At 42.7% G+C, this 24586-nt stretch overlaps 1 protein-coding gene across 7 annotated transcripts; it reads right to left on the bottom strand.

Annotated features, from left to right (window-relative positions):
• Positions 1-2978: 2978 nt before the first annotated feature.
• Positions 2979-24264, bottom strand: SPATS1 (spermatogenesis associated serine rich 1). Of its 7 annotated transcripts, none has more exons than XM_069564651.1 (9): positions 24037-24264; positions 23614-23790; positions 16180-16324; positions 13244-13368; positions 11804-11965; positions 7385-7505; positions 6498-6560; positions 3356-3471; positions 2979-3113 (listed from the first exon to the last, which is right to left on the bottom strand). In XM_069564651.1, exons 2-9 carry the CDS (start codon positions 23726-23728, stop codon positions 3085-3087), a joined length of 876 nt encoding a protein of 291 aa, XP_069420752.1. In that variant the 5' UTR covers positions 23729-23790; positions 24037-24264; the 3' UTR covers positions 2979-3084. The 7 variants fall into 7 exon arrangements, with proteins under 7 accessions (XP_069420752.1, XP_069420753.1, XP_069420755.1 ...); XM_069564652.1 differs by having other exon boundaries at positions 23995-24229; XM_069564654.1 differs by lacking the exon at positions 11804-11965 and having other exon boundaries at positions 24037-24233.
• Positions 24265-24586: the final 322 nt, after the last annotated feature.

The following is a 24586-nucleotide window of genomic DNA, read 5'->3' as shown; positions in this document are numbered from 1 at the left end:
AAAGACAGAGGTCGGTCTTGGCTGGGCCACTGTTCCTGGATGCAACCTGTTCCTTAGTCCGCGGTACATCCCTATTCTTGAGTTCTAACCCTAACCCTAACCCTTTTGGCTTTAGCCAGTTATAGTTGGGTTTCTGTTATTTATAAGCCAGATTCCTAGCATATCCAGAGTTGAACCTATCCTCTCTCAAAAGCCGTTTCAGATCTAACATCCCAAGAGCCTTCTCCTTTCTACTCAGGACCACCTTTACCCTCTATGTCAGCTTTTTACCAACTAGAAAAAGGTGCCCCTTCCTGCAGACACTTTAATTGACACCTGGTGGGAAACTGTCAACAAACTACTGAAAAAAAAAAAAACTACTGATGTTTGGAGAACAGGACACTTACTATAAGAAAACTAGATCGCCCATGTCTGTGACACAAATTGCACCCCCTTAGGGACATGTGTTGTACAACCTGCCCACCAGGACAGTGAAGCCCTATTAAAAGTTCCCCAGCACACCCTTGAATGCATGTATGTCCCAGTAAAATTCTAATATCCTTTTTTTACCATCAAGAAACTGTGCAAGAAAGGGCTAAAATTAGGGTCAAAAGCCTGTGACAACACCAAGGCATGGCAAGAGGCTAGGGGTAGCCATCCTCATCATCTTCATCACCTCCCCAAATAAGGATATGGAATTTAAGTAGAAATACTCTGATGCTTTGCAAATATAATTTCAAGACAGGTCCTCCAGCCCTGCCCTCCATCTACCAGATTGCCACCTATAAGCTCCTCCCTGGGTGTCCACTTACTACAAAATGGAATTCTATGCACCCTAAATGCTAGTAATCCATACCATAATGTTAACCATGGTTAATCATCTAAATTGGCTTGAGTTTCACCTACCAATACTCCCTTGTGGTGTATCAGTTGTAGCTTGTAATTTTTTTCTCAGACACTCATGATTGTTATTTATGGGGTGCCCTGGGGTGCGGAAGTATTCCCAAAGAGAATACTCTCATTCTCAGTCCCCAGAGGTTCAAGAGTCTTTTCGAGCTCATTTCCCAGTTTGGGATCAATATTCCAATCAGATAATTTACATCTAACCCTGCATCCACAAGGCATAGGCTTCAGATTTACCTTTCTCACAGGAGACTTTTTTTTTTCCACATTCATATACCAGATCCCAAACTCATATGCCCAATTACATCCTGAACAGTTCCACTTGAGCGTGTCACAGGTTTCTCAAATTCAACTTCCAAAAACTGAGCTCCTGTGAAAGCCCTGGTGGTCCAGTGGTTAGGACTCCGCGCTTTCACTGCCGAGGGCCTGGGTTCAATCCAGGAACTGAGATCCCACAAGCTGCATGGTGGAGCCAAAAAAAAATTGAGCTCCCTCTAGAAAACCTATACTTTCCCAGTATTCCTTATTTCAGGGGATAGCACAGGGCTGGCATGTATGGTTGTGTTAGTGGTTCATTGCATAAGGGACAAATAGAGGCTAAAATCTAATTTGCACACTGCTCACCGAGTAATGCATCCATGGGACCATGTCCGTCAAGAGAACATCTCTCTCTAGGTGAGTGAAGACACTCTATGGTCAGAACACCACATGTTGCCCTGGCAACAGCACCACCATCTACCTGTTGCCACTTTCCCTTCCGTCATACTTTCCTCCCACTCATATCCAAGTCATCCCAGAGTCTTGCCATTTTCATCTCCTAGGCAGCCCTCCAGTTCCTCTCCTATGTGCCACCTCTGCTCTTTGTTTCCAGATAGAGCAAATAAAAATACAGAGTTCCCAGTTCAATTTGAATTTCAAATAGACAGCAAGCGGTTTTTAGCATAATTATGCCCCATGCCTTCCGTCTGTCCTCTCTTTCCAAGAGAACCTTAGCTTTTTCCTCCGGCCCACGCTCCGCTCAGCCAATAGAACATATTTCTAGCCAGATGGTCATACCCAGGCTCACACCGTCACCACTAGAAGCTGCCCCCACACCCTCTCTGTATTTGCTGGACTCAGAAACATTTCTTCAGAAACAAGCCATTGGGATTTGGGGCTTCTCATTTGATATGAGGCTGGGTCTCTCCATGTGCACCACAAAATGTTTAGTTGTCATGGATTTCTTACAAAGTCCAGATTTGGGAGCCTCAAGTCAGTAGTGGCCACCCCACCCCACCCCCCGGGAGGCTCAGGCCATAACCCCTGTGGAATTCCCTGGTGTTGGGAGAACACGAGACATCTCAAGTGGGCTCCCAGTCTTTCCCAAGTTCGAGTCCGCTCGAACTTGTCCAGTAGACGCACTAAATCAGCATCTGAACTTCTAACTACAAGGGATGCGGGGCCAGGGGGTTCCTTTAGTGCATTTCAGGCCCAGATGGGGAGAAAGGTCCCAGGACAAAAAGATGGGAGAGGGGCCAAGGCAGGGGACCAGAGAGAGAAGGGATGAGTCCAAAGACTCCATGGAGGCGGCAGCCCTGCTCTTCTCAGGGGCTTGGCCCGGGACTTGGGTGCCCTGCACTCGGAGGCTACTCCCAGACGTCACCCCTGCACCGTGAGCTGGTTCTTGTGAACCACCAGATTACCCTCGACCTTAGGAGAAGCATGAAGAAGTCAATTACCATTGACCATACTGAAGTATAATAGGTATGTAGGAGTAAAGAGTTATGACGCCTGTTACTCACCCTCAGATAACTGAGCAAAATAACAATAGGAATAATATGAGAAAAAGAATGTGTATACCTTTGGACAAACCTTAACTACTGTAGATTCTAAGTGAAGAATATGTAGATGTTTGTTGCACGATTCTGAAAACTTTTCTATCAGTAAAGTTTTCAAAATACAAGTGAAGGGAATTTCCTGGTGGTGCAGTGGTTAGAACTCTGAGCTTTCACTGCTGAGGGCTGGAGTTCAGTCCTTGGTCGAAGAACTAAGATCCCACGAATGGCATGGCATGGCCAAAAAATAATAACAACGTTTAAAAAGGCAAAACACAGTGATTTTGCGTCCAAGTCAAACATCTGATTTAGAACAGTTGCACTAACAGGAGCACTCAACAGGAAAAGGCTCTCTAGGGGCCAGTCAGGGCCTGCTTCCTGGACCTGTTCAGGACTGTCTTGGAAAGTCCAAAGAACCTGTGGATAGAGGCACAGAGTTAAAGGCTGTGCTCCATCACAAGACTAACAGTTCTCGAACATACACTTGACAGCGACCCACAGCCGTGACATCCGCCCAGGGGCCACCTCGGGGCAAAGGATACCATCCACTCTGGGAGAGGCTCTGCCTCTCTCCTCTCCATTGTGAAGCCTCTCAAAAGCCTGCTCTTCCGGGCTTGCCTCCAGTTGTTATGCTATTCTTTGAAAGTCCTTGGACCCACCAGCAGGTAGAAAACTGTGTAGCAAGGAGACTGCTGGCTGCCAATCGTCAAGCTCTTCGACTTCTCTTATCTCGCTCTTCAGCATGTTGGCCTTTTCCTTCACCCAGAAAGGCAAGCTGTGGGAAGAGAACAACACCATTTCAGTCCGCCTGATGCAAAATTTGCAAACACCTTCAGGAGACAAGGTACTCCATTCTCCAAAAGTAAGAAGGCCTCCAATTCTGGAGACCAGGTGTCGACATAAAGCACCGTATTGGGACTTCCCTGGTGGTCCAGCAGTTAAGAATCTGTCTTCCAATACATGGGATGCGGGCTAATCCAGGTCAGAGAACTAAGATCCCATATGCCTTGCAACTAAGCTAGTGAGCCGCAACTACTGAGCCTGCATGCTCTGGAAGCCGCGTGCCATAACTAGAGAGAAGCTTGAGCTCCGCAATAAAAGATCTTGCATGCCACAACTAAGACCCGATGCAGCCAAATAAATAAATATTTTTTAAAAACCCATCATATTAGTTGTCGTCATTGTCCCTGCCCCAAACCCATGTCTCTTTTGTGTCCCTCTCTGCCCAGGAATCTGAGCCCTGTACCCTGCATCACCTTGACTCCTCCCTGCCCCCACCTTTAAGTTGGGCTTGGCTAGTGGGAAGCACCCACAGGAGATCAGAAGGTGCAAAGACAGAGACTGAGATGTGTCTTATTGAGCTCCTTGACTTCCCCCCTGTCTCCTGAGGTACCCCAGTTCTGGAGTGGCTGTATTCTCCACAGCCACAGCTCCTTTACAACAGCCCTTCTCCATTCTCTCACTGCCCTGTGAACCATGAGCTCTTCTGCTGTTCAGACCTAGACATTATTAAGAGCTTCCCACTGGTGGGAGTCCCTGGGTGCTTCACCCTCCCATGTGAGTTCCCTCAACCTGCTCACTCATTGGTAAACAGTCCTTTCATTAAACTGTCTTCAGAATCCCAGCAAAGTATGCCTTCTGCTTTCTGCTGGGACCTCAGCTAATACAGACACCTGGCATCCTCCCAGGTCTGTTGAGATTTGAAAGGGCATATGTTGGGCTGTGCTGTGTGTGATCCAAGAGGTCTTGGGAAGTCTGGCTCCTGGGATGAGTCAGAGCAGGAAGATGAAGAATACTTTCATCTTTTGGCCACTAGAATTTTCATATTTAGGGGGAGAAATGCATTATGATTGAGAAAATACCCTGATAAACTGAAGGTAAGGAAGTGCCTGTAAGAAGACAGAGGATTACCACGTGTAGGAATAGATGGGGTATCATTTAAAGCTGACAACACAATAATATTGGGTTGGCCAAAAAGTTTGTTCAGGTTTTTCATAACATCTTGTGTAAAAATCCATCTTGTGTAGAAGCCCAGCTAAAAAAATAAGGGCAAAAAGCAATATAGGAAGATATCAGCATAAAGAACCAATAGAATAAAAAACACCAGCATTCCTAAACATCCAAAGAAATAATTTTTCAACTTTTGTTGAAATAAAATGGTGAAAGACTCAGGGTAAATATAATATACATAACACATGTAACAAACTATTCTGACAGAATTTAAATCAAATCTGTCAAATCAATAAATGCAAGTGACCCTAAATCACCTCTTAGAGAAACTACTTTTCAAATTGACTCACAGAGAAAAATCCAGTTCTGTTTCTGAGAGAAAGATGTAAAACACAGTAATTTGAAAGTCTAAGCATGGGCAAAAGCATATTAGTCAAATGCAAACAAAACAAAGTAAGAGTTGTAATCTTAATATCTGGCTAGGTGTAACACAGGACAAAATGCATTAAATGAGAAAAAAGAAAGATATTTTTGCAACGCTAAAAGCTACTAGTAATAAAGACAGAAACACACTAATATTTGGACACTTTAACACACCAACTCTTAGTACAAGTGGGCCAAATGAGCAGTCAAGTGGACAAAACTGGGTGAGAAAAAATAGGGACTAAACAACAAACAATAAGATAAATCTTTTGGGCATGTATCTAATATGCATCCTGATAAAATAGAATGCACTTTCTTATATATATATTTGGCTGAATTGAGTCTTAGTTGCAGCTCTTGGGCTTAGCTGCTCCACATTACATGGGATCTTAGCTCCCCAACCAGACATCAAACATACATTTCCTACACTGCAAGGTGGATTCTTAACCAGTGGACCACCAGGAAAGTCCCTAGAATGTGCTTTCAAATGCATATGGAAAGAGTCCCAAAACTGAATGTATATTAGCTCACAAGAAAACTTTGATAAGTTCCATAAAATAAAAATAATAAAAATACTTTCTGATCACAAGGTAATACAAGTAAGAATGAATTACAAAATAAAAGCCAAAAAGCTCCCCTATCTAGAAAATCTCCCTATTAAGGAATTCTTTAGTCAAAAGGGAACTATCAGTGGGAATGACAGAATTCTTTTAAAAAAATAAAGATAACTTACATATCAAAATATTTTGGTTCAGAATGGAGCAGAGCTAAACTATTAGATCAGAAGAATGAGAACTTTCCTGGTAGTCCAGCAGCTGGGACTTCACATTCCCAATGCAGGGGCACCCAGGTTCAATCCCTGGTCAGGGAACTAGATTTCACAAGCTGGAACTAAGAGTTAGCATGTAGCAACTAAAGATCCCGCATGCTGTAATTAAAAGATTCAGCACAGCCAAATAAATAAAAATGAATATTCTTTAAAAAGAAAATAAAAGATCAGAGGACTGATACTTTCCTAAAATACAGAAATACTAGTTTACTCTCTGCCTCTTCAAACTCTAACCATCCTCCCTGGCTGCACTTATTTAAGTATATGTCTTTCTTTCCCAACAAACTCTTGTGTTTTGGAAAGCAAGGACCCTGACTGTTTCTCCACATAAAACCCCTCATGGTGCATGCCTACAATAACATGTGGCATCTGGCGGTCTGTCAATCATATCTGTTGAAGATGTAAGCAGCCCTGCGGCTAGACTCCATAGACACTTGACCTTCGAAACCAGAAACCCTCCATGCAAACCACCTTACCCAGCTGCCAGGATTCAAAACGTCCCTATGCCTCAGGTGTCTATGAGCTCCTCCATAGGAGAAAAGAAATAATTGATTGTTTCATAAAGGTAAGATAATATGAAATATGTTGAGATAACTCACTTGGGGATTTGTGGAAGAGGCTCAAGTGGAATAAATGTATCAAATTTCTTTTCATAAGGCACTCTGAAAATCAGAAAAGACAACCATCAGATTGGTATGGCTTCTATGGCAAAGATATCAATACTTCATTGTGTTCAATACAATGTCTTATTTTCTTGTTTTAATCGCCATGTATGGGCTTCAAAACCATTAAGGGCCATAGTTCTTAGTATTTTTTTTATCGCTTTTTGTAAACGTCATTAAAACAAACATGATTAATTTTTATTGAGGTATATAGTTGATTTACAATATGTTTAAAGTGGATACATAAGTGATATACGATATATATATTTAAGATATACACACACACACACACACACATACACACACACATCTTGTTTATCTATTCATCTGCTGAGGTTGTTTCCATATCTTGGCTATTGTAAATAATGCTGTTATAAACATTAGGGCGCATGTATGTTTTCAAATTAGTAGTTTTGCTTTCTTTGGAAAGTGATTAATTTTCTAAAATATTTTTAATGTACCACACCAACTATTTTTCTTTTGATTTAGTGACCCTCCCTTTCTCGTCAATGCTTAGTTTCGAGTGTAAGTCAACCCTCCTAACCAACAATGTGATTCAGAATGAAAATTTAAGCCTTCATATTTGTAGTAGTAATAATAGGAACAAAATTAGCAACCACCTTTTTGTAGTCAAGATCCTGTGTATGATCTCAGTTACACACATGCAATATACATACACTAAGGAAATAGACGTGGACTTTTTTAGAAATCTTCACCATGTCCTGTTGAGATTTGCCCCTTGAAAAATATAATTTATATGTAACAGAGAGAAATATGATTCCTTTAAAGTTCACTAAATAATGCTACTATTAACATATACTTACAATGAAAAATTCACTGGCGGGAGAGTTGATCCTGCTTTATGAAAGCCTTTACTCTGTTCTGGATACATATATGGATTATCTCCTGGAGTTAACTTTGGGATGCCATTCCTGGGGTCAAGAACTGCGAATGGTGTTTAAAAATGAAATCATAAAAAGAGCTGAAGATGGTCCCCAGATTTGTTCTAAGTATTGACATGACAGTGGAAATAGGATAATTTAGTGTTTTATCATTAGGTACATATAGGTTTCTTAAATGTTCTGTTTATGATTGTTTCACCTTGAGGAGATGAAAAGTGTGAGCTTGAAATAAAAGTAAAAAATAAATTTAAGAAACAAATTAAAAAACTTTTTTCAAGTGTGAGCCTATGTTTGAGATATTTTTTAAACGTGTTATGATTACTTTACCCTGAGAAAGAGCAATAACTTAGGTTTGGATGGGATGGTTTGGTTTAAAATGAATGGTGAATCAAAAGTTATCTGCAATGAGGAGCATAAACTCTGACTTCAATCTTTTCTTTCCTAGGCATTAGTGCACTTTGAATCCCTGAATTCCTCAGGGATTAGAGGCCATTTGAATTGGGGCTCTGCCCCTCTGATTGGATCTCAGCTAATAAGGATCCTGGCTCCTCCTTCTGTCTCTAAGACTGGGACAGGGGGTTTCCCTGGTGGCGCAGTGGATAAAATCTGCCTACCAATGCGGGGACATGGGTTCGATCTGTGGTCCAGGAAGATTCCACATGCTGTGGAGCAACTAAGCCCGTGTGCCACAACTATTGAGTCTGTGCTCTAGAGCCGGGGGCTGCAACTACTGAGCCCACGGACTACAACTGTTTAAGCCCTAGAGCCCACACTCCATAAGGGAAGCCACCAGAATGAGAAGCCTGTGCACTGCAACTAGACAGTAGCCCCTTCTCACTGAAACTAGGGATAAGCTCATGCAGCAATAAAGACCCAGCACAGCCAAAAATAAATTAATTAAAAAAGAAAAAAAGAAAGAGGCCGCGCAGCAGTGGGAGGTGGCCTTCATGGTAAAGAGGAGTCAGGAAAAAGTCTACTGATGCTGAGTAAACACTGCTTATTCAGCCCAGGCTCTGACACCCGACCCAGCCCCTTCCAATGCCCCAGGAACAAGAAACAAACCACTTGAGTTCCCATGGAGTCAGGCTGGCACAGGATGGCCATTTAACATGCACCTCCAATGCCAGATGCCTCTCCCAAGAAAGTAATCCTGGCCTGCAAGACTGCCTCGGGACTAGAAGCAGGGCCATGCAGCTGGGGACACAACCTCCTTCTTTGCTCACACCCAACAGACAGGACTCTTTTTAAATTTTTCTTTTTAAGTTTTTTTTAATCTTTGTATTTATTTGGCTGGGCCAGGTCTTGGCCATGGCACTTGGGAATCTTCACTTGTTTTTGCAGCATGTGTGATCTAGCTTCCTGACCAGGGATTGAACCCGGGCTCCCGCTTTGGGAACAGGAGGAAACTCCCTCGTTTTCTTTGCTTTTTGGCTGTGCTGGGTCTTGGTTGCTGCGCAGGCTTTTCTCTAGTTGTCGTGCTTGGGCTTCTGTTGTTTCAGCTCCTGGGCTCTACAGCTCAACAGCTGTGGCACACGGGCTTAGTTGCTTAGTTGCTCCACAGCATGTGGGATCTTCCCAGGCCAGGGATGGAATCCATGTCTTCTGCATTAGTAGGCGGATTCTTTACCACTAAGCCACCAAGGAAGTCCTCCTCATTTACTTTTAATATATACTTGAAGTTGTCCCCATTCTGGCCAGTGAGACAAGGAAGTCTCCCAAGGACCATATGGGAAAACTTTCCTTCCTTCTAAAAGCAGAAGGCAACAGGAGATTTTCCTTTTTTATGTCTTGAATACAAATATGATGCTTAGAACTACAACAGTTATCTTATAACCATAAGGGGACCAGCATCTAGACACAAAAATCCAACATTACGAAGAATGGTAACACATCAAAAAACCCAAAATGAGCCTGTGTCTTTGATGAGATCACTGGGCAACCAGACCATATAGGTCACTAGATACCGAAGCTTCACATTTATTAATTACCTAATAAATATCTTACAATTTAAGTCTCTGATAATTTGATTTTTCTCTTACTTGTAGCCAAAAGCATGCCTAAGTAATAGACAGCTAAACTTAGTCCCTTCTTGGTTTTTCTCAGCTGTTCCAGATTTAAACCAATTAAATAAATACTTGGCTCTCCTCCCTAGGGCTGCCTCTCAGGAGTGAGAAGTCAGAGTGTGCACAGCAGGCTTACATGACATCAGGATCTATGAGAAGGCTTTGGGTCCTGGGTCACCATCTACAAACCACATGGGTACCTGCTGCTCTCTGAGAGCTGGTATCTATTTCTGTTGTCTACTAAAATGGGCCATCTAGTCTGATTCTCCGGAGAAGGCAATGACACCCCACTCCAGTACTCTTGCCTGGAAAATCCCATGGACGGAGGAGCCTGGTAGGCTGCAGTCCATGGGACACGACTGAGCAACTTCACTTTCACTTTTCACTTTCATGCATTGGAGAAGGAAATGGCAACCCACTCCAGTGTTCTTGTCTGGAGAATCCCAGGGACGGGGGAGCCTGGTGGGCTGCCGTCTATGGGGTCGCACAGAGTTGGACACGACTGAAGCGACGCAGCAGCAGCAGCAGCAGCAGCAGCAGCAGCAGTCTGATCCTCTGAAGCCATCCCTGTCTGCCATGCATCAGGTGAAACACACATTTATTCCCATATGACCCCCGGCTTGGTGATCAACAGTATACTCTATGGTGACCTGTCAGCATTCCAGCCATACAACCAGCTCCCCTGGCTTGCTCGCTTGCTCGCTATCACTCTCTTTCTCTCTGTCCTAAGCTCCACAGTCTTTACAAGGCACAGAAACACTGCTATTCGTCCACATCTCCTGGGTGGATGAGACCCTCGGGAGGCTTTCTCCCCAAATATTGCCCAGAGTTATCATCGCTCTCTGTGCACTGTCAGGTGAGATGCCACTTCATCTGGAAGCTCAAGGTCTTCCCCCAGCCACCCTGTGAGGCAGAAGCCCCAGCTAGACTCATGTCCCCTCAGCCACTAGATTTTGATCTCAGGAGTTGGGTAGGACACAGGACTCCTCAGAGTCCCCGTATCAATGACTACTTTCTCACCTCCTCTAGTCTGGCTTGTGGTGTATTCTCTATCCATGCAAGGGCTGCCCTGGTGGCTCAGTGGTAAAGAATCCACCTGTCAATGCAGGAGACATGGGTTCGATCTCTGGGTCAGGAAGATCCCCTGGAGGAGGAAATGGCAACCCACTCCAGTATTTGTGCCTAAAAAATCCCATGAACAGAGGAGCCTGGAGAGCTACAGCCCATAGGGTCGGACAAGAGTTTGACATGACTTAGCAACTAAATAACAACTACCCAAGGAAAAGCCTTGGTTTTCAAAACTACTTGTCTCTGCTGTGAGTTTAAAAGTCTATTTTAAAACTCAAAAATAAATAAATAAATAAATAAAACTAGAAGTTTCTATTTATTTCTCTTTGTATACTGGAGTGGGTAGCCTTTCCCTTCTCCAGGGGCTCTTCCCAACCCAGGGATCAAACCCAGGTCTCCCAGACTGCAGGCAGGTTCTTTACCAGCTGAGCCACCAGGGAAGGCCAAGAATACTGGAGTGGGTAGCCTAGCCCTTCTCCAGTGGATCTTCCCAGGAATTGAACTGGGGTCTCCTGTATTGCACACAGATTCTTTACCAGCTGAGCTACCAGGGAAGCCCTGTATTCCTATTACAGCAATCTTACTCTTCCCTGAAGCACTTGCTGACTCCTATACAGGTATTTCTATAGAAGCGTGTGCCATAAACGGTCCCTTGCTATTCAGAAACTCTTTAGGGTCTTTCAATAAACTTATGATGGCTAAGTTGGAACAGAGAACTCACCAAGTCACAAGCTGAGGAGATATATATACACACTTCATCACATCTACCTTTCTTTAAATCAGCTACAAAACAACAACACACACTGAAGCTAAGGGTTACAGGATGTTTTCCTTGTAAAGAATCAAAAGTACGATTTAAATGCGTATGACAAGCAGCATCTAATTGAAACATGAATTATTTTCCTCGGACTTCAATGGAGATTTCTATTAATAAGTATCCGAGAGAACTTATCTGATGACTCAAATATCACATTAGCATTTTATGAAACTCAGAGAGAAACAAAAATGTGGATCAGCATATGGTGTGAGTTCTTTGCCAAAAAGCGCAGCCTGCCAACCATCCCCTTGTCTTTCCTATTTTCCTGGCTGCACCTGAATGACACAGTGACCCCCTAGGTCTGCCCCAGCCACACAAGGCTAGGCCGCTGGAATGACAACTCACGAGTATTCTGGGGCATTGCACAATGAAGATTCAGGAGGAAAACGTTACCACATTTCTTTCTCCCAAGGCTCTTGTCCACTATCCTCTCTGATAGAGACCTCCTATTGCCGAGGAAGACCCCGTTAAAGAAACACTGCTTTCCAACATGGTAGGTGTGGATGTTGCTGCTAAACCTTGGATAAAATGTCCACTCAGGACGCTGCCCATCTTCTGCAAGACATCAGAAATGCTTCGATCAGCACTGCTCCGGCCTCACAGTGTAGCTGGATAACAAAATGGTGTGAAGCCCCACCCCCACCCCCAGCACTATCTGGCTATACGACCTGTATCCATGCGTGTAGTTCCGTAATTCTACATCAAGGGCAGTGTTAACCGCTATGGGACTAGGCACAAAAGAAGGGAAGTAGAAAGAAAGCTATCTAAGAGGGTTCTTCTCTTTTTCCTTTTTTACTCTCCCTTTCAAAAATAAGGCCAGTTTTATGGTTGGAAGTGATGTATGGGTGAGGAAGCTCAGAGACAGTTTTACAAGCATCTGGGAGCCAATCTTCACTCTAATAAATGTGTAGGAATAGAAAGCCCGTCAGGGGAAGGGCTGGAACACCCATGGCATCTTAACCAGATGGCATATGGTGTTGGCAGCCAACACTGGCACATGCCAGGCTACAGAAACACAGAGAGATGCAGCGTGATTAGGACCGAGGAGAAGGGCTGCTCTGAGACCTTAGTCTGTTTCTTTGTCCGACCCTTTTCCTATAAAACTGCTCAAGTGATTTTGAACGGTGAAAGATCTGACAGCTCCAGGGTTGCTTAAGAAACTCTTTTCTCCTTGGTGGCCGTGAAGGACCAGAGGCTATGCAGGAAGGCGTGTTTGAGTTCTAACCCCATCCCTTCACTTCCTAACTATGTGTGCTTCTGTGGGTGACTGAATCTCTCCAGCCTCAGTTTCCTTCTGTGTAAAACGGGGAGGTCTGTATTAGCCACATAGGTCTATATGTATTGACACAGAAAGAATCCATGATCTATTTGTACTTTGAGTGAAAACAATACTTTGAAAATAATTTTGTACTGTTTTCTATCAGTGAAAATATGGTGGTATATTACAATCCATAAATATATATATATTTATACATATACATTTCAAATACATATACATTTACATTTCAAAATTCTCGAAGAACAGATATCAAATTCACAGCTATGGAGCAGAATAAGGGGATGATTGGAAAATATTGGGGAAGGGGTTTTCATATTCTACATGCTTCTTTATTATTTTAATATTTTATTATAGTACTTTTATGTTTATAAGGCATTTTAATTTTGCAAAACATATAACAGTAGCTGCCCCACAGAGCTGTGAGAATTAGAGATGAAGTATGTTGAATGCCAGGCACCTAGTGGGTCTTCAGCAAATGGCACCCAACAGTATGGCAGCCTTCTGCAAAGACCCTGGGCATGGAGGCACATGGAGAGGACCTATAACCTACTCACTTGTCTGCAGCTTGAGCAGGCTGAATTCCTGGGGATATTTATCCTCTTGGACTCCAGGCAGTGAAGTTTCAGAGGAGTGATCAGAATGTGAGGAGGAGGATTTCAGATCCAACTCCGCAGCAGGGCTGGAAAGGAAGCAGAAGAATGAAAATGTTGATGTGCTTAAATTGGAAGTTACAACCTGATCTTACATCTCTTACACTAGAATTGCCCTCACATATGAAAACTAGGACTACTCTTCAATAAAAGCCCATGAGCATATAATTTATTGATTCATAATTTGAGGGAACTGAAATATATTCAAAAGATGCATGCCTAAAGGCAGTTTGGTGTCCAAAAGTTAAATATAGAATTATCATATAACCCAGCAATTCCACTCCTGGCATACACCTAAACGTTAGGCTGAATAAAAGAAGCCAGACACCAAAGACCATATATTGGTGATTCCATTTATATGAAATATCCAGAACAGGTAAATCCATAGAGATAAAATTAATGGTTATCCAGGGCTGGAGGGATAAGGGACATGAGGGCAACAGGTTTCTTTAAGGAGGCAATAAAAATGTCCTAAAATTGATTGTGATAATGGTTGCATTATTAAACTGAATTACATGGTATACGAATTATGCTTCAGCTAAAACTGCTACCAAAAAAATGCATGTCCAATACAATCATTAAATGGAAATAAAAAATCAATCAGCGTAAAGAAAAGAGAAAGAAATAATCAAAAATAAGACTTGACTGAAATGGCTATAATAACAGAGCACTATGTTTAGTACAGAACTTCCTGGCAGTTAAAAATTCCTGTAATGAGCTGTTGTGGGCATCAACAGAAAAAGCCATCACTTCTGGTCTTAGTGGCCTAGCATTTGATAGATGGCCTTGGACAATACTTTCAGGTAGAGTTATCTGTTATCAAGTCATAGGATCTTTTTTCAAAATATTATGCCACCTTGATATTGGAATCATTTCAAACCAACTTCATGTTGATCATTTTGTTTGCTCCTAACAAAAAATCCTGTTATTATAGGTGGGGCCAGTAGAATCATTTCCATTTGCAAAGGAAATGACCCCTCAAAGAAACTAACAACCCACACCCTAGAGAGGGGCCGAGCTGGATCTGCAGGCTAACTCTAGACTATGATGCCTAAAAATCATAAAGAACCCTGGGTCCATAACTCACAGTCTTGCATAGCCCAACTTCAGTTTTAAGTAAACATACCCATACTAATGTCTTTGAACTTCCATAGTGTGCAGATAAAGCAAAAAAGCCAACAACTCAGAGTCCACCCTCCTAGTTCCAAATGTATAACTTTGACACTGGGTGATATATGTCTCCCCTAAATACTTTTATATATTTGTGTTTGCTGAATTAACTGCATAGAAAACATTGCCAAGATAAAGGAAATGTTCCAAAAGAACTTGAGGACTATCCAGCTACTTTCACTCAACAAACACATATCTGAGTACATTTTGTGGACAGCATTGGTCTAGACACTGGGGATCCAAACAGTCCCTCCTCTCAGGAGCTTAGGGTCAAGGGGAAGACGACACGGACAGATAAACAGGTGACTGTGAAAGAGTGGGTAAAGTTAGAAAAAGCAAGTTTTGCAAAAAAGTAGTATAATATGATCTTAATTGTGAAAAATAATTGCATATTTCCATGCATAAGAAATAGATTTTTCTTTCATGCATATAAAAAAATTAACACCAATTCTCTAAGAGATGAGATTACCATGGTGGTTGTTTTTTATACTGTTTTTTATATTTTCAAAATTCCTATAATGAACTTAAATAACTTTATTTTTTAATTTAATTATGTATTTATGGCTGTGCTGGGTATTCACTGCTACACAGCCTTTTCTCTAGCTGTGGCTTCTTCATTGAGGTGACTTCTCTTGTTGCACAGCACAGGCTTAAGGGCTCAGTACTTGCAGTTCCCAGGCTCTAGAGCACGTGGACTCGGTAGTTGTAATGTAAGGGTTTAGTCGCTCCTGGTATGGAGGATCTTCCTGGACCAGGGATTGAACTCATGTCCCTTGTGTTGATAGGAGGATTCTTCACCACTGAGCCACCATGGAAACCACTAAATTACTTTCATTACAACAGAAACTGTTGGAAAAAGCTTTTTAAGACTTTTTATCATAAGAAATCAAACAGAGCAAAGCATATAAAACAGTGCAGTTTTACAAATACTTCTAAAGCCGACATCCAAGAAAAATAATGCACGGCCAGCCCTTTCCTCTCACTCCCTGGAAACCATCTGTGTCCCTTTCCCAGAGAGGTAACCACAATCCTGACTCTGACTGTTATGGTAACCATTTCTTTGCTGTTCTTTAAGAGTGTACCACCAGGACTTCCTTGGCGGTCCAGGGATTAAGAACCTGCCTTCCAATGCAGGGAACACAGGTTTGATTCCTGGTCAGGAAACTAAGATCCCACATGCCCTGGGGCAACTAAGCGCACACGCCACAAGGAACATCCATGTGCCACAACTAAGACACAATGCAGCCAAAAGCAAAAATGACATAAACAAATATTTTGTAAAAGATTTGCCACCTGTGTGTGTATATTTGCACTCCCAAAAATACATAGTTTAATTTCACCTTCATAATAGCGAGCCCTTGCACAGCCTGTGTTTCATGCCAAGGAGTCTTCTAATCACTTTATATGAATTACCGCATTTCATCCTCACAACAATCTCCTGAAGTATTACCACCACCTCTCCCCATTTTGCAGATAAGAAAGCTGAGGCCCAGGGAGGTGAAGTAATTTGCCCAAATTCACACAGATACCAAGTGACAGAATGAGATCTGAATTCAGTCTGGCTCCAGAACCCATGCTCTTGTAAACATGTCACACTCCCTGTCAGACTGTTGGTCCCCGGGTTAGAATTGACCCCAATGTCTATGGCTCTTCCCTGGACCCTTACTTACTCTAGGTGCACAAAGCCTCTGCCAGGGCTGAGAGGCCCACTGACACATAGACCTGTTTCAGCAGACGAGGAGCTGACCCTTCTGCCAGGTGATGTTACGTTGGCAAAGCATCCCTTAGATTCCACAAGCTCATTGCGCTTGGTACCTGTAACACATAGATATCACCACTGGATTACATTCATGAAACTACCTCCCACTTGATCTTGTTCCCCAGATGGTAAATAATTTCTTTTTTAAAAAGCTATAAGAAAATTCTCCGAAATAAGAGTCAGACTTCTCTGACGCTGGAGTTCATTTTTAGAATGACTGCTGTTCCACCTACCATTTCATGATTCACATGTGTGCGGTATCTACTGGGCACCTCTGCAAATTCCCACCATCCATCAGTGGGACTACCTTAGCCAGGTTTTATTCATTTCCTGTCAACTCCCTCTCAAATTCATCTAGCAAGTGAATCATATCCTTCCCACACTTGTCAAGACCCAACTCTATTACCAAGCACTTTACTCTTAGGAGGACTTTGCCTGTGACTCTACAAAGTTTAAAGTTTAAATTCTATAAAATCTGTCCTCTCACAATACCCTCATCCTGGGGTTTCTCAGGATAAGAACTATTGCATCAGCGTTACCTGAGAGGCCTGTTAAAAATACAGATTCCCAGGATAAAGATGTGATACATATATACAACGGAGTATTACTCAAGCCATTAGAAAAAATGAAATAACATCATTTGCAGCAACATGGATGGGCCTGGAGATTGTCATATGAGTGAAGTCAGACATCCCTTATAAAAATGTGGAATCTAAAAAAAGAATGATACAAATGAACTTATTTACAAAACAGAAACAGACTTACATACTTAGAGAACAAATTTATGGTTGCTAGCTGGAAAATCCCATGGATGGAGGAGCCTGGTAGGCTGCAGTCCATGGGGTCGCTAAGAGTCGGACATGACTGAGCGACTTCACTTTCACTTTTCACTTTTATGCATTGGAGAAGGAAATGGCAACCCACTCCAGTGTTCCTGCCTGGAGAATCCCAGGAACGGGGGAGCCTGGTGGGCTGCTGTCTATGAGGTCTTGCAGAGTCAGACACGACTGAAGCGACGCAGCAGCAGCAGCAGCGGGGCAAAATGGGGGACGGGATCATTAGGGAGTATGGGATGCACACACTGCTATATTTAAAATGGATAACCAACAAGGACCTACTGTATAGCACAGGGAACACTGCTCAATGATATGTGGCAGCCTGGGATGGGAGGTGGGTTTAGAATAGATACATATATTTGCATGGCTGAGTCCCTTTGCTGTCCACCTGGAACTATCACATTATTAATTGGCTATACTGCAATATAAAATTTAAAGTTTTTTTTAAAGAAAAAAATACAGCTTACCAGAATAAATGGGAAAAGGGGGGTGCTAAAACAGATAACCAACAAGGACCTACTGTAAAGTACAGGGAACTCTGCTCAATACTCTGTAATAACCGAAATGGGAAAAGAATTTTAAAAAGAGTAAATACATGTCTGTGTACAACTGAATCACTTTGCTGTACATCTGAAACTAATACAACATTGTTCATCAACTACACTCCAATTTAAAATTTTTTAAAAAAGTTAAATGGGGGTGGTGGAAGAAAAAACAACATAAAACATTAAAAAATTAGAAATAATTCAAAAATACAGATTCCCAAATCTCATTACAGACCCATCAAACTGGAATCTTGGTCAGTGAAGCCTGGGAATCCACATTTTGAAGGAGCCTCACTCCCTCAGTAGTTCTAAGGCTCATGTTTGGCAGTGAAATTCCTCCTCTTCAAGCCCAGGTCCATCAATGCACTCATTCTATCCTGCCCCTCTTCCTGATTCTCCACATGTGTCCAGTGATGAGAATCACCTTGGGACACTTGTTCAACATGCAGATTCCAGGGTTCCAAGCCAACTTATGGCAGGGGCGAGGCGGCAACCCAGAAGTCTGTATGTTTAAGAAGCACCTCGGGTGATTCTCAGAGCCAGCCAAGTGTGGGAAGAGCTGTGTTTGGCACAAGGCCCTGAGCCATGCCTTGGAGGAGGGCATGGCAGCCCATTCCAGTATTCTTGCCTGGAGAATCCCAGCGAACAGAGGAGCCTGGCGGGCTGCAGTCCACTGGGTCGCAAAGAGTCAGACGTGAGTGAGCAACTAAGCACAGCACGGCATGCAGCCTAGGGCAGCCCTCCATGCACGAGGGCCAACTGGTTGCTTGAGGAGTGAGTAATTGGGATGGAGTGGAACCCAGTGAAGGGCAGAGCTGTGAAGAAAGAGCACAGGTCTCCAGCAGCCCCAGATATGGCGCCTAAGTGTGGTATCAATAACATAATACAGACCACACTCTCTGACCACACGCAAAAGACAGCCAAAAAACATCTATAAGCTTGGAAACTCAAACCACATCTCCAAACATTTCACATAATAGAAGAAAGCATAATGTGACTCATGAGGTACTTAATGATCAATGACGTAAATACAATATATCAAAACTTGTGGATTCAACTAAAGCAGTAATTAGAACCTAGAGCCTTAAATGCATACACTGTATTTTACTGAATGTAAGACACCGTCAGTTGTAAAAACATTATTATTTTATGGACCACAAAGAACAGAGGCTGCCAATTAAATTATGACACATGCTTTATCATTTTGGACTTTTATATTTATTGAAGAATCCTTTTAGACTTACTTAGATATAGATTTTAATCCTGCGCATATTTAAAGAAGGAAAATAAAAGCAAAATTAAATGGCTAAAGGCACTTGTGGGGCTTTCCAGGTGGTGCTAGTGGTAAAGAATTGCCTGTCAATGCAGGATATGCAAGAGACTTGGGTTTGATCCCTAGGTCAGGAAGATCCCCTGGAGTAGGAAGTGGCAACCCACTCCATATCCTTACCTGGAAAAATCCACGGACAGAGGAAAGGAGTCGGACAAGACTGAGCGACTGAGCACAAGGCATTCTTAAACCTTATGCACATTCAAAAGTCTGATTATTGAATCACTTTTCACCTCAATCCCTGATGTCCATATTTTCCACCAAAATTTTTCGCAATGCAACAAGAATATGGGTGATGGAGCATTTCTTAAGTGCCTCTGGAATTTTCTTCCAAACCACAGACACACCTCTGCATTATTCAGTGCTCATCCAGCAAAGTTTATATCAACTACTTCACAGGGGCTACTGGGCCCATGGCACTGGTAAGACCCATCCAACTTCAGAGACACAAACTGTGAAAAATGTCCATCTTACAAGTGACAGGCTATAGTGTCAGAAAACAAAGATTCTAAAACGAATGACCTAAACTTTCAATTCAAGATACAAGGGGAAAAAGACAAATGCCTCAAAATGATAAGGAAAGAAATCATAAAATAAAAGCAGAAACGAATGAAATAAAGATGATTATCAGAATTAGCGGTTCATGGAAAAAATTTAAAATGTAGCTAAAGTTCAAGAAAAAATTTTAATATAAGTAAACAGTATAAGAAATGAAAAAGAAACCACAATTACAAATAAAACAGAAATAATCTTATCCATAAAGAAATTGAGTACCAGAAATATCAAATAACTTGTACAAGGTTACAGAGCAATGGAGTATAACTCTTAAAATGTAGTTTAGAGTCTTCCCTGGCAGTCCAGTAGTTAAGACTCTGAGCTTCCATTGCAAGGGGCATGGGTTTGATCCTTGGCTGGGGAACCAAGATCCCCACATACTACACAGTGCAGCCAAAAAAAAAAAATGTAATTTAATGTTACAATAATCATGATGGAACTGAAACAAATCCGGACAGATAAATCAACAGAACAAAACAGCAAATGTAGCTAGAATAAAATTTTCTGTGATAATAGTGGCATTTTATCTCAGTGAAGAAAGAATGGATCATTCAAAAAAAATTTCTGGAACAGCTAATTAACCATTTGGAATGAAAATAAAATTAAACCTCCCTTATCCCCAAATAAATTTCAAATGAATTACAAATTTGAATGCAAAAATTTAAAGATGTATCTGAAAAAATAACAAGTAAATGTTTAAATAATGTTAGAGTGGGGAAGTTATTTCTAAGAAAGGTATAAAATACGAGCAAAAGAAAAGATTCGTAGATTTGAAAACATACACATTTGAAACTTTCATAGCAAACTATAAATAGATTCATAACATACAGGATAAAAAAAGAGCTAATAATCATGACAAAACATGAGTTTTTAAAAATTTATAAGATGAAAATCTTATACCCAAAGGAAAAAAAAAATGAGCAAAAGACATAATTAGGTAATTCACTAAACATGCATATATAGACAATATATGTTTGGGGAAAAAAATTCATCCTTATATTAGTAAAAGAGCTGAACTTAAAATAAGATATTATTATTTCTATCCGTTTACAAATACCTAAGGCTGGCACAGCTTGGAGGAATGACATTCTTGTACACTGTTGCTGAAAAAACTTCCATCTTACTGAAGAGTAATTTGGCCGTTGATGTCCTCCAAAACTTATGAGAATTGCTCTTTCATTCCAAGGTTCTACTTTCAGTAATATACGAAAAAGGTATGAAATGTATATATAAAGATGAAGAAAGGACCCACATATGTAAAGGAAAAAATAAGATTAAGAGCAGAGATGTCTTCTGGGTTGAGACTCTTGTCAGTTCTGAGTTACTTATCATAGCATTTACTTATGAGAATACTTGCCCATAGGTTTTAACAGAGACTGCCTTTTCTAAATAGTTCACATTCTATATTGTATTCGGCCACTAGGGGGACTGGCGAATTCACCAAAGCAAGGATTGTTTGCTAACGATGGTATTAGAGGGGGCCCCCTCACAAGTTTTGGGGTTTCTTTTTTTTTGAGAGGTAAAATGTAAATATATTATGCAACCCTAAGCAGCGAGCCAGTGAAATCACATCTACAAATTTAGCCTATTTCCCTGTTTACTTAAGAAGTTTTGTGATGGCAACATTCTAGAAAGCGGCATGCAGCTGCCCTAACAGCAGACTCTGCAGACGGACCAGCAAGGGCTGGAAGAGGGGTCTGCCTGCTCAACTGGCACTTTCTCCAAACCTGGCTGACTTCCGGAAATTCCTAGAAGAAACTCAGCTTCAAACATCATCTGGAGACACTTAAGCCTGACCCCAGGCTGCCTCTCCCCATCTCCTCAGGTGGGAGAAGTGAAGTGAAGTCACTCAGTCATGTCCGACTCTTTGCGATCCCATGGACTGTAGCCTATCAGGCTCCTCCGTCTATGGGATTTTCCAGGCAAGAGTGCTGGAGTGGATTGCCATTGCCTTCTCCAGGGGATCTTCCTGACCCAGGAATCGGGTCTCCCTGATTGCAGGCAGACGCTTTACCGTCTAAGCCACCAGGGGGGAGAAGAGCGCTGGAAATGCAAGACCGAACCCTCAAGTCCGAACCCTCCCATCCTGATATTGATGCCTCTGCTGTGTAGAGTAACATCAAGTTACTTTCAGCAAGTCAGTGACCTGTTGTGCCCAGCTCACAATGCCTGCCCCACCTCTCTATCTAGCACTGTAGCCTGAGGCGAGACACGGTAAGTTAAGGAACATTCTTCTTGAAAGGGTCACCATTTATCATGCTCCTTGTTACCAAATGCAAAAGATACCCAGTGAGTCATGAACTTGAAAATCCTAAGTCAAACACTTCAAGACAAAAAAAAAAAAAGATGGTCCAACCTAAGAGAAAGTTCTGATGACTAGAAAGGAATCGAGGGGGAAAAAAGTCTGTTTCAGAAGAAAGTCTGTTTCTTTGGTACCATCTGTGAAATTCACAATAATTATTTCCATTTCCGTTAGGCAGGAATAACACCTTACATAACCAAGGCACTTTCACACGCTTGTCATCCCAGCTGAGTTACACAATAGCACTGTCTGGCGGGGAGAAAATAACAGCAAGCCAAGTTAGCTTCTTGTGGATACTCTTTAACCAAACACTTGGTTTCCAGTCCCTGTTTATCTGCTCAACAAACAAATGAAAGATCTAGGACAGTGGTTTTTAACCCTTTTTTGAATCACAGACTCCCCCCAAGAAATAAAGAAAGTCCTGGGTTCTCTCTGCTGGAAAAATGCATACACATCCAGAGTTGTGCACTTGGCCTATGCTGGTTCATGGATCCATGCTCCTTTCCTTACTGAAACCTGTGGACTCCATGTGAAGCTGAGCTCAGATGTGGTCTCCTGAGTGGATACCACTCTCCAGCAGAAAAGGAAGCCATGTGGTGTGGCAATCTCAGGGGCTACTGTTCTTCCAGGAGCCCTAACCTAGAAACCTGAAACCCTTTTACCCACCCTTAAAATAGCAGCATCCTTCTTTAGGCCTGGTCAATCTGAAAACTGCGTAACATTCTGGAGCTTAAAGCTAGAATCCCAGAACCTTTTTCTCCTTGCTGAACTAGCCACATTGGGCAATTAGTGGCTCTAATTTCTATTGCTCCACTGGCCCCTGCTTGTAAGAAAAGGTGAAAGTCTGAGTCACTCAGTGGTGTCCGACTCTTTGCGACCCCATGGATTGTAGCATGCCAAGCTCCTCTGTCCATGGGATTCTCCAGGCAAGAATACTGGAGTGTGTTGTCATGCTCCTCTCCAGGAGATCTTCCCAACCTAGGGATTGAACCCCAGTCATTGAGGGCAAATTCTTTACTGTCAAAGCCACCAGGGGAGCCCCAGTTGTAGGCAGGTAGTAAATCATACTGCCACCCTCTCCCTGCACTTGTAAATGGAGAGATCACAGACCCGGAATACAGAAGACCAAAGACCCAGCTCTAACAGGCAGAGATGGAATGTACTACAATCTCTTTTTGAAGGCTACCCACTTACATGTACTCACTTGGGGGTTTTCTGAGAGACTCTGGCTGTTCTACTCCACAAGCACTGTTCTCTAAAGACAAATATACCCCTAAACATTCTCTTCAGCCATAAAAATCAATCACAGAGCTCCCATACACTGTTTAAGCTAAACCTTTCATCAAAGTGTTCCTAATTTCTACCTGAGCTGTCCCATCCAATGAACAGTGCCACAAATCTGATATATGAGCAAAGAGAAAAAAGAAGTGGGGGCCTGGGTTTGGAGACCGGAAGACTCATGTCAAATCCCAGCTTTATCATTTATTGACTGACGCACTGGGCAGGTCAAACCTATGTCCTCCTTCATTCTTTGTAATATACTTCTCCGTGAGATATATTAGGAGATCCAGGGAGGTTATTTATGAGAACGCCTGCTTGGATGCTGCTCTCTGCCCTAGCAGACCTTGGGTTAATACAGACAGTATCAATACAAATAGTCCCTATTACAGGGTCCCAAACTAGCCTTCTTTTAAACGTCAAAAGATGCCTTCTGGCTCAGTGTACTTGGCTGGGGCAAACAAATCCCAGTCAGCCCTCCTGATTTTTTAAACTCAACTGTATCTCTTCTCTCCAGTGGTGATGTCAGAGTCTCCTTTCTCTTGAACCTTATTCAGGTCTCTGCTGTAGAGGAGGCGGAGACGAGAGCCCCGAGGACAGCTTCCAGCGTCCATGGACTCAGCTGTGCAGATGTTGATTTAAATATTAAAAAGCGAGCCGGAGACAAAGAAAAGACCTTTGTTTAAAAAAAAAAAAAAGCATCAATCAAAGGAAACAAAACTTCAGGGGCCACCGAAGCTTCCCTCGCTTTCTCTGATCGGGCGTTTCCAGGTTCGGATGCCCGCCGAGCTCCCTGGGCCCTCGCCCGCCCACCGAGATGCTCCTTCCCTTCCTCCGCTGGGTGGTCCACCCCTTCCCCCAGAAGAGGCCTGGCTCTAACCCTCCGAGGCCTCCAAGGATGATACGGCCGACATCAACGCACCAACCCCAACCGGCAGCCGAACTGCAGAACTGCAGGCCGAGGATCCGAGAGCCAAGGGCAAGAGGGACGCCGCGGCCACCTGCTTCACCCGCGGAGGCGCGTTCCGGGGTTGCCAGGACACCAGCCCAGCAACGCGCGCCGCCGCCTCCCGCCAGGCGGTGCTTCTCGGTCTTCTTGGCTTCCCCCGGCTCTCTGGCACGTGATGGAGTCTTTTAAAGGAGCAAAACCAGAGTCCCTAGCCCTGGCGGGGCGTGGTGGGCAAGGACCAATGGAAAAGTGGCTTTGTGTTTCTGAATTTTTTTTTTTCTTTTTAAGAACTGTGGGTACTTCCCTGGTGGTCGAATGGCTGACTCACTCCCGCGCTCCCAATGCAGGGAGCCTGGGTTCCATCCCTGATCAGGGAACTATCCTGTGAGAGGCAACTAAAACCCGGTGCAGCCAAGTAAACAAATACTTTTTTTAAAATTGTGGTTCTTCTCCGGGCAATTTTCATTATCAGGACTGTAGCCTCTGGTGGCAGTGAATGATGAGCCCTCCAAAAAAGCTTGCA

The sequence above is a fragment of the Ovis canadensis genome, chromosome 20 (assembly GCF_042477335.2).
Source record: "Ovis canadensis isolate MfBH-ARS-UI-01 breed Bighorn chromosome 20, ARS-UI_OviCan_v2, whole genome shotgun sequence".
In the NCBI taxonomy this organism is placed as follows: domain Eukaryota; kingdom Metazoa; phylum Chordata; class Mammalia; order Artiodactyla; family Bovidae; genus Ovis; species Ovis canadensis.
This window is presented reverse-complemented; position numbering and strand designations above follow the sequence as displayed.

Bases quoted from the DNA above. Each gene is read 5' to 3' on its own strand.
- SPATS1 (XM_069564649.1), bottom strand. From the start codon at position 23,728: ATGGACGCTGGAAGCTGTCCTCGGGGCTCTCGTCTCCGCCTCCTCTAC. The intron at 16,325-23,613 runs GTTGAGTTTAAA...TATGTGTTACAG, and splicing joins CACTGGAGAGAAGAGATACA to GTACCAAGCGCAATGAGCTT. The intron at 11,966-13,243 runs GTGAGTAGGTTA...GATGTCTTGCAG, and splicing joins CCTGCTCAAGCTGCAGACAA to AAGATGGGCAGCGTCCTGAG.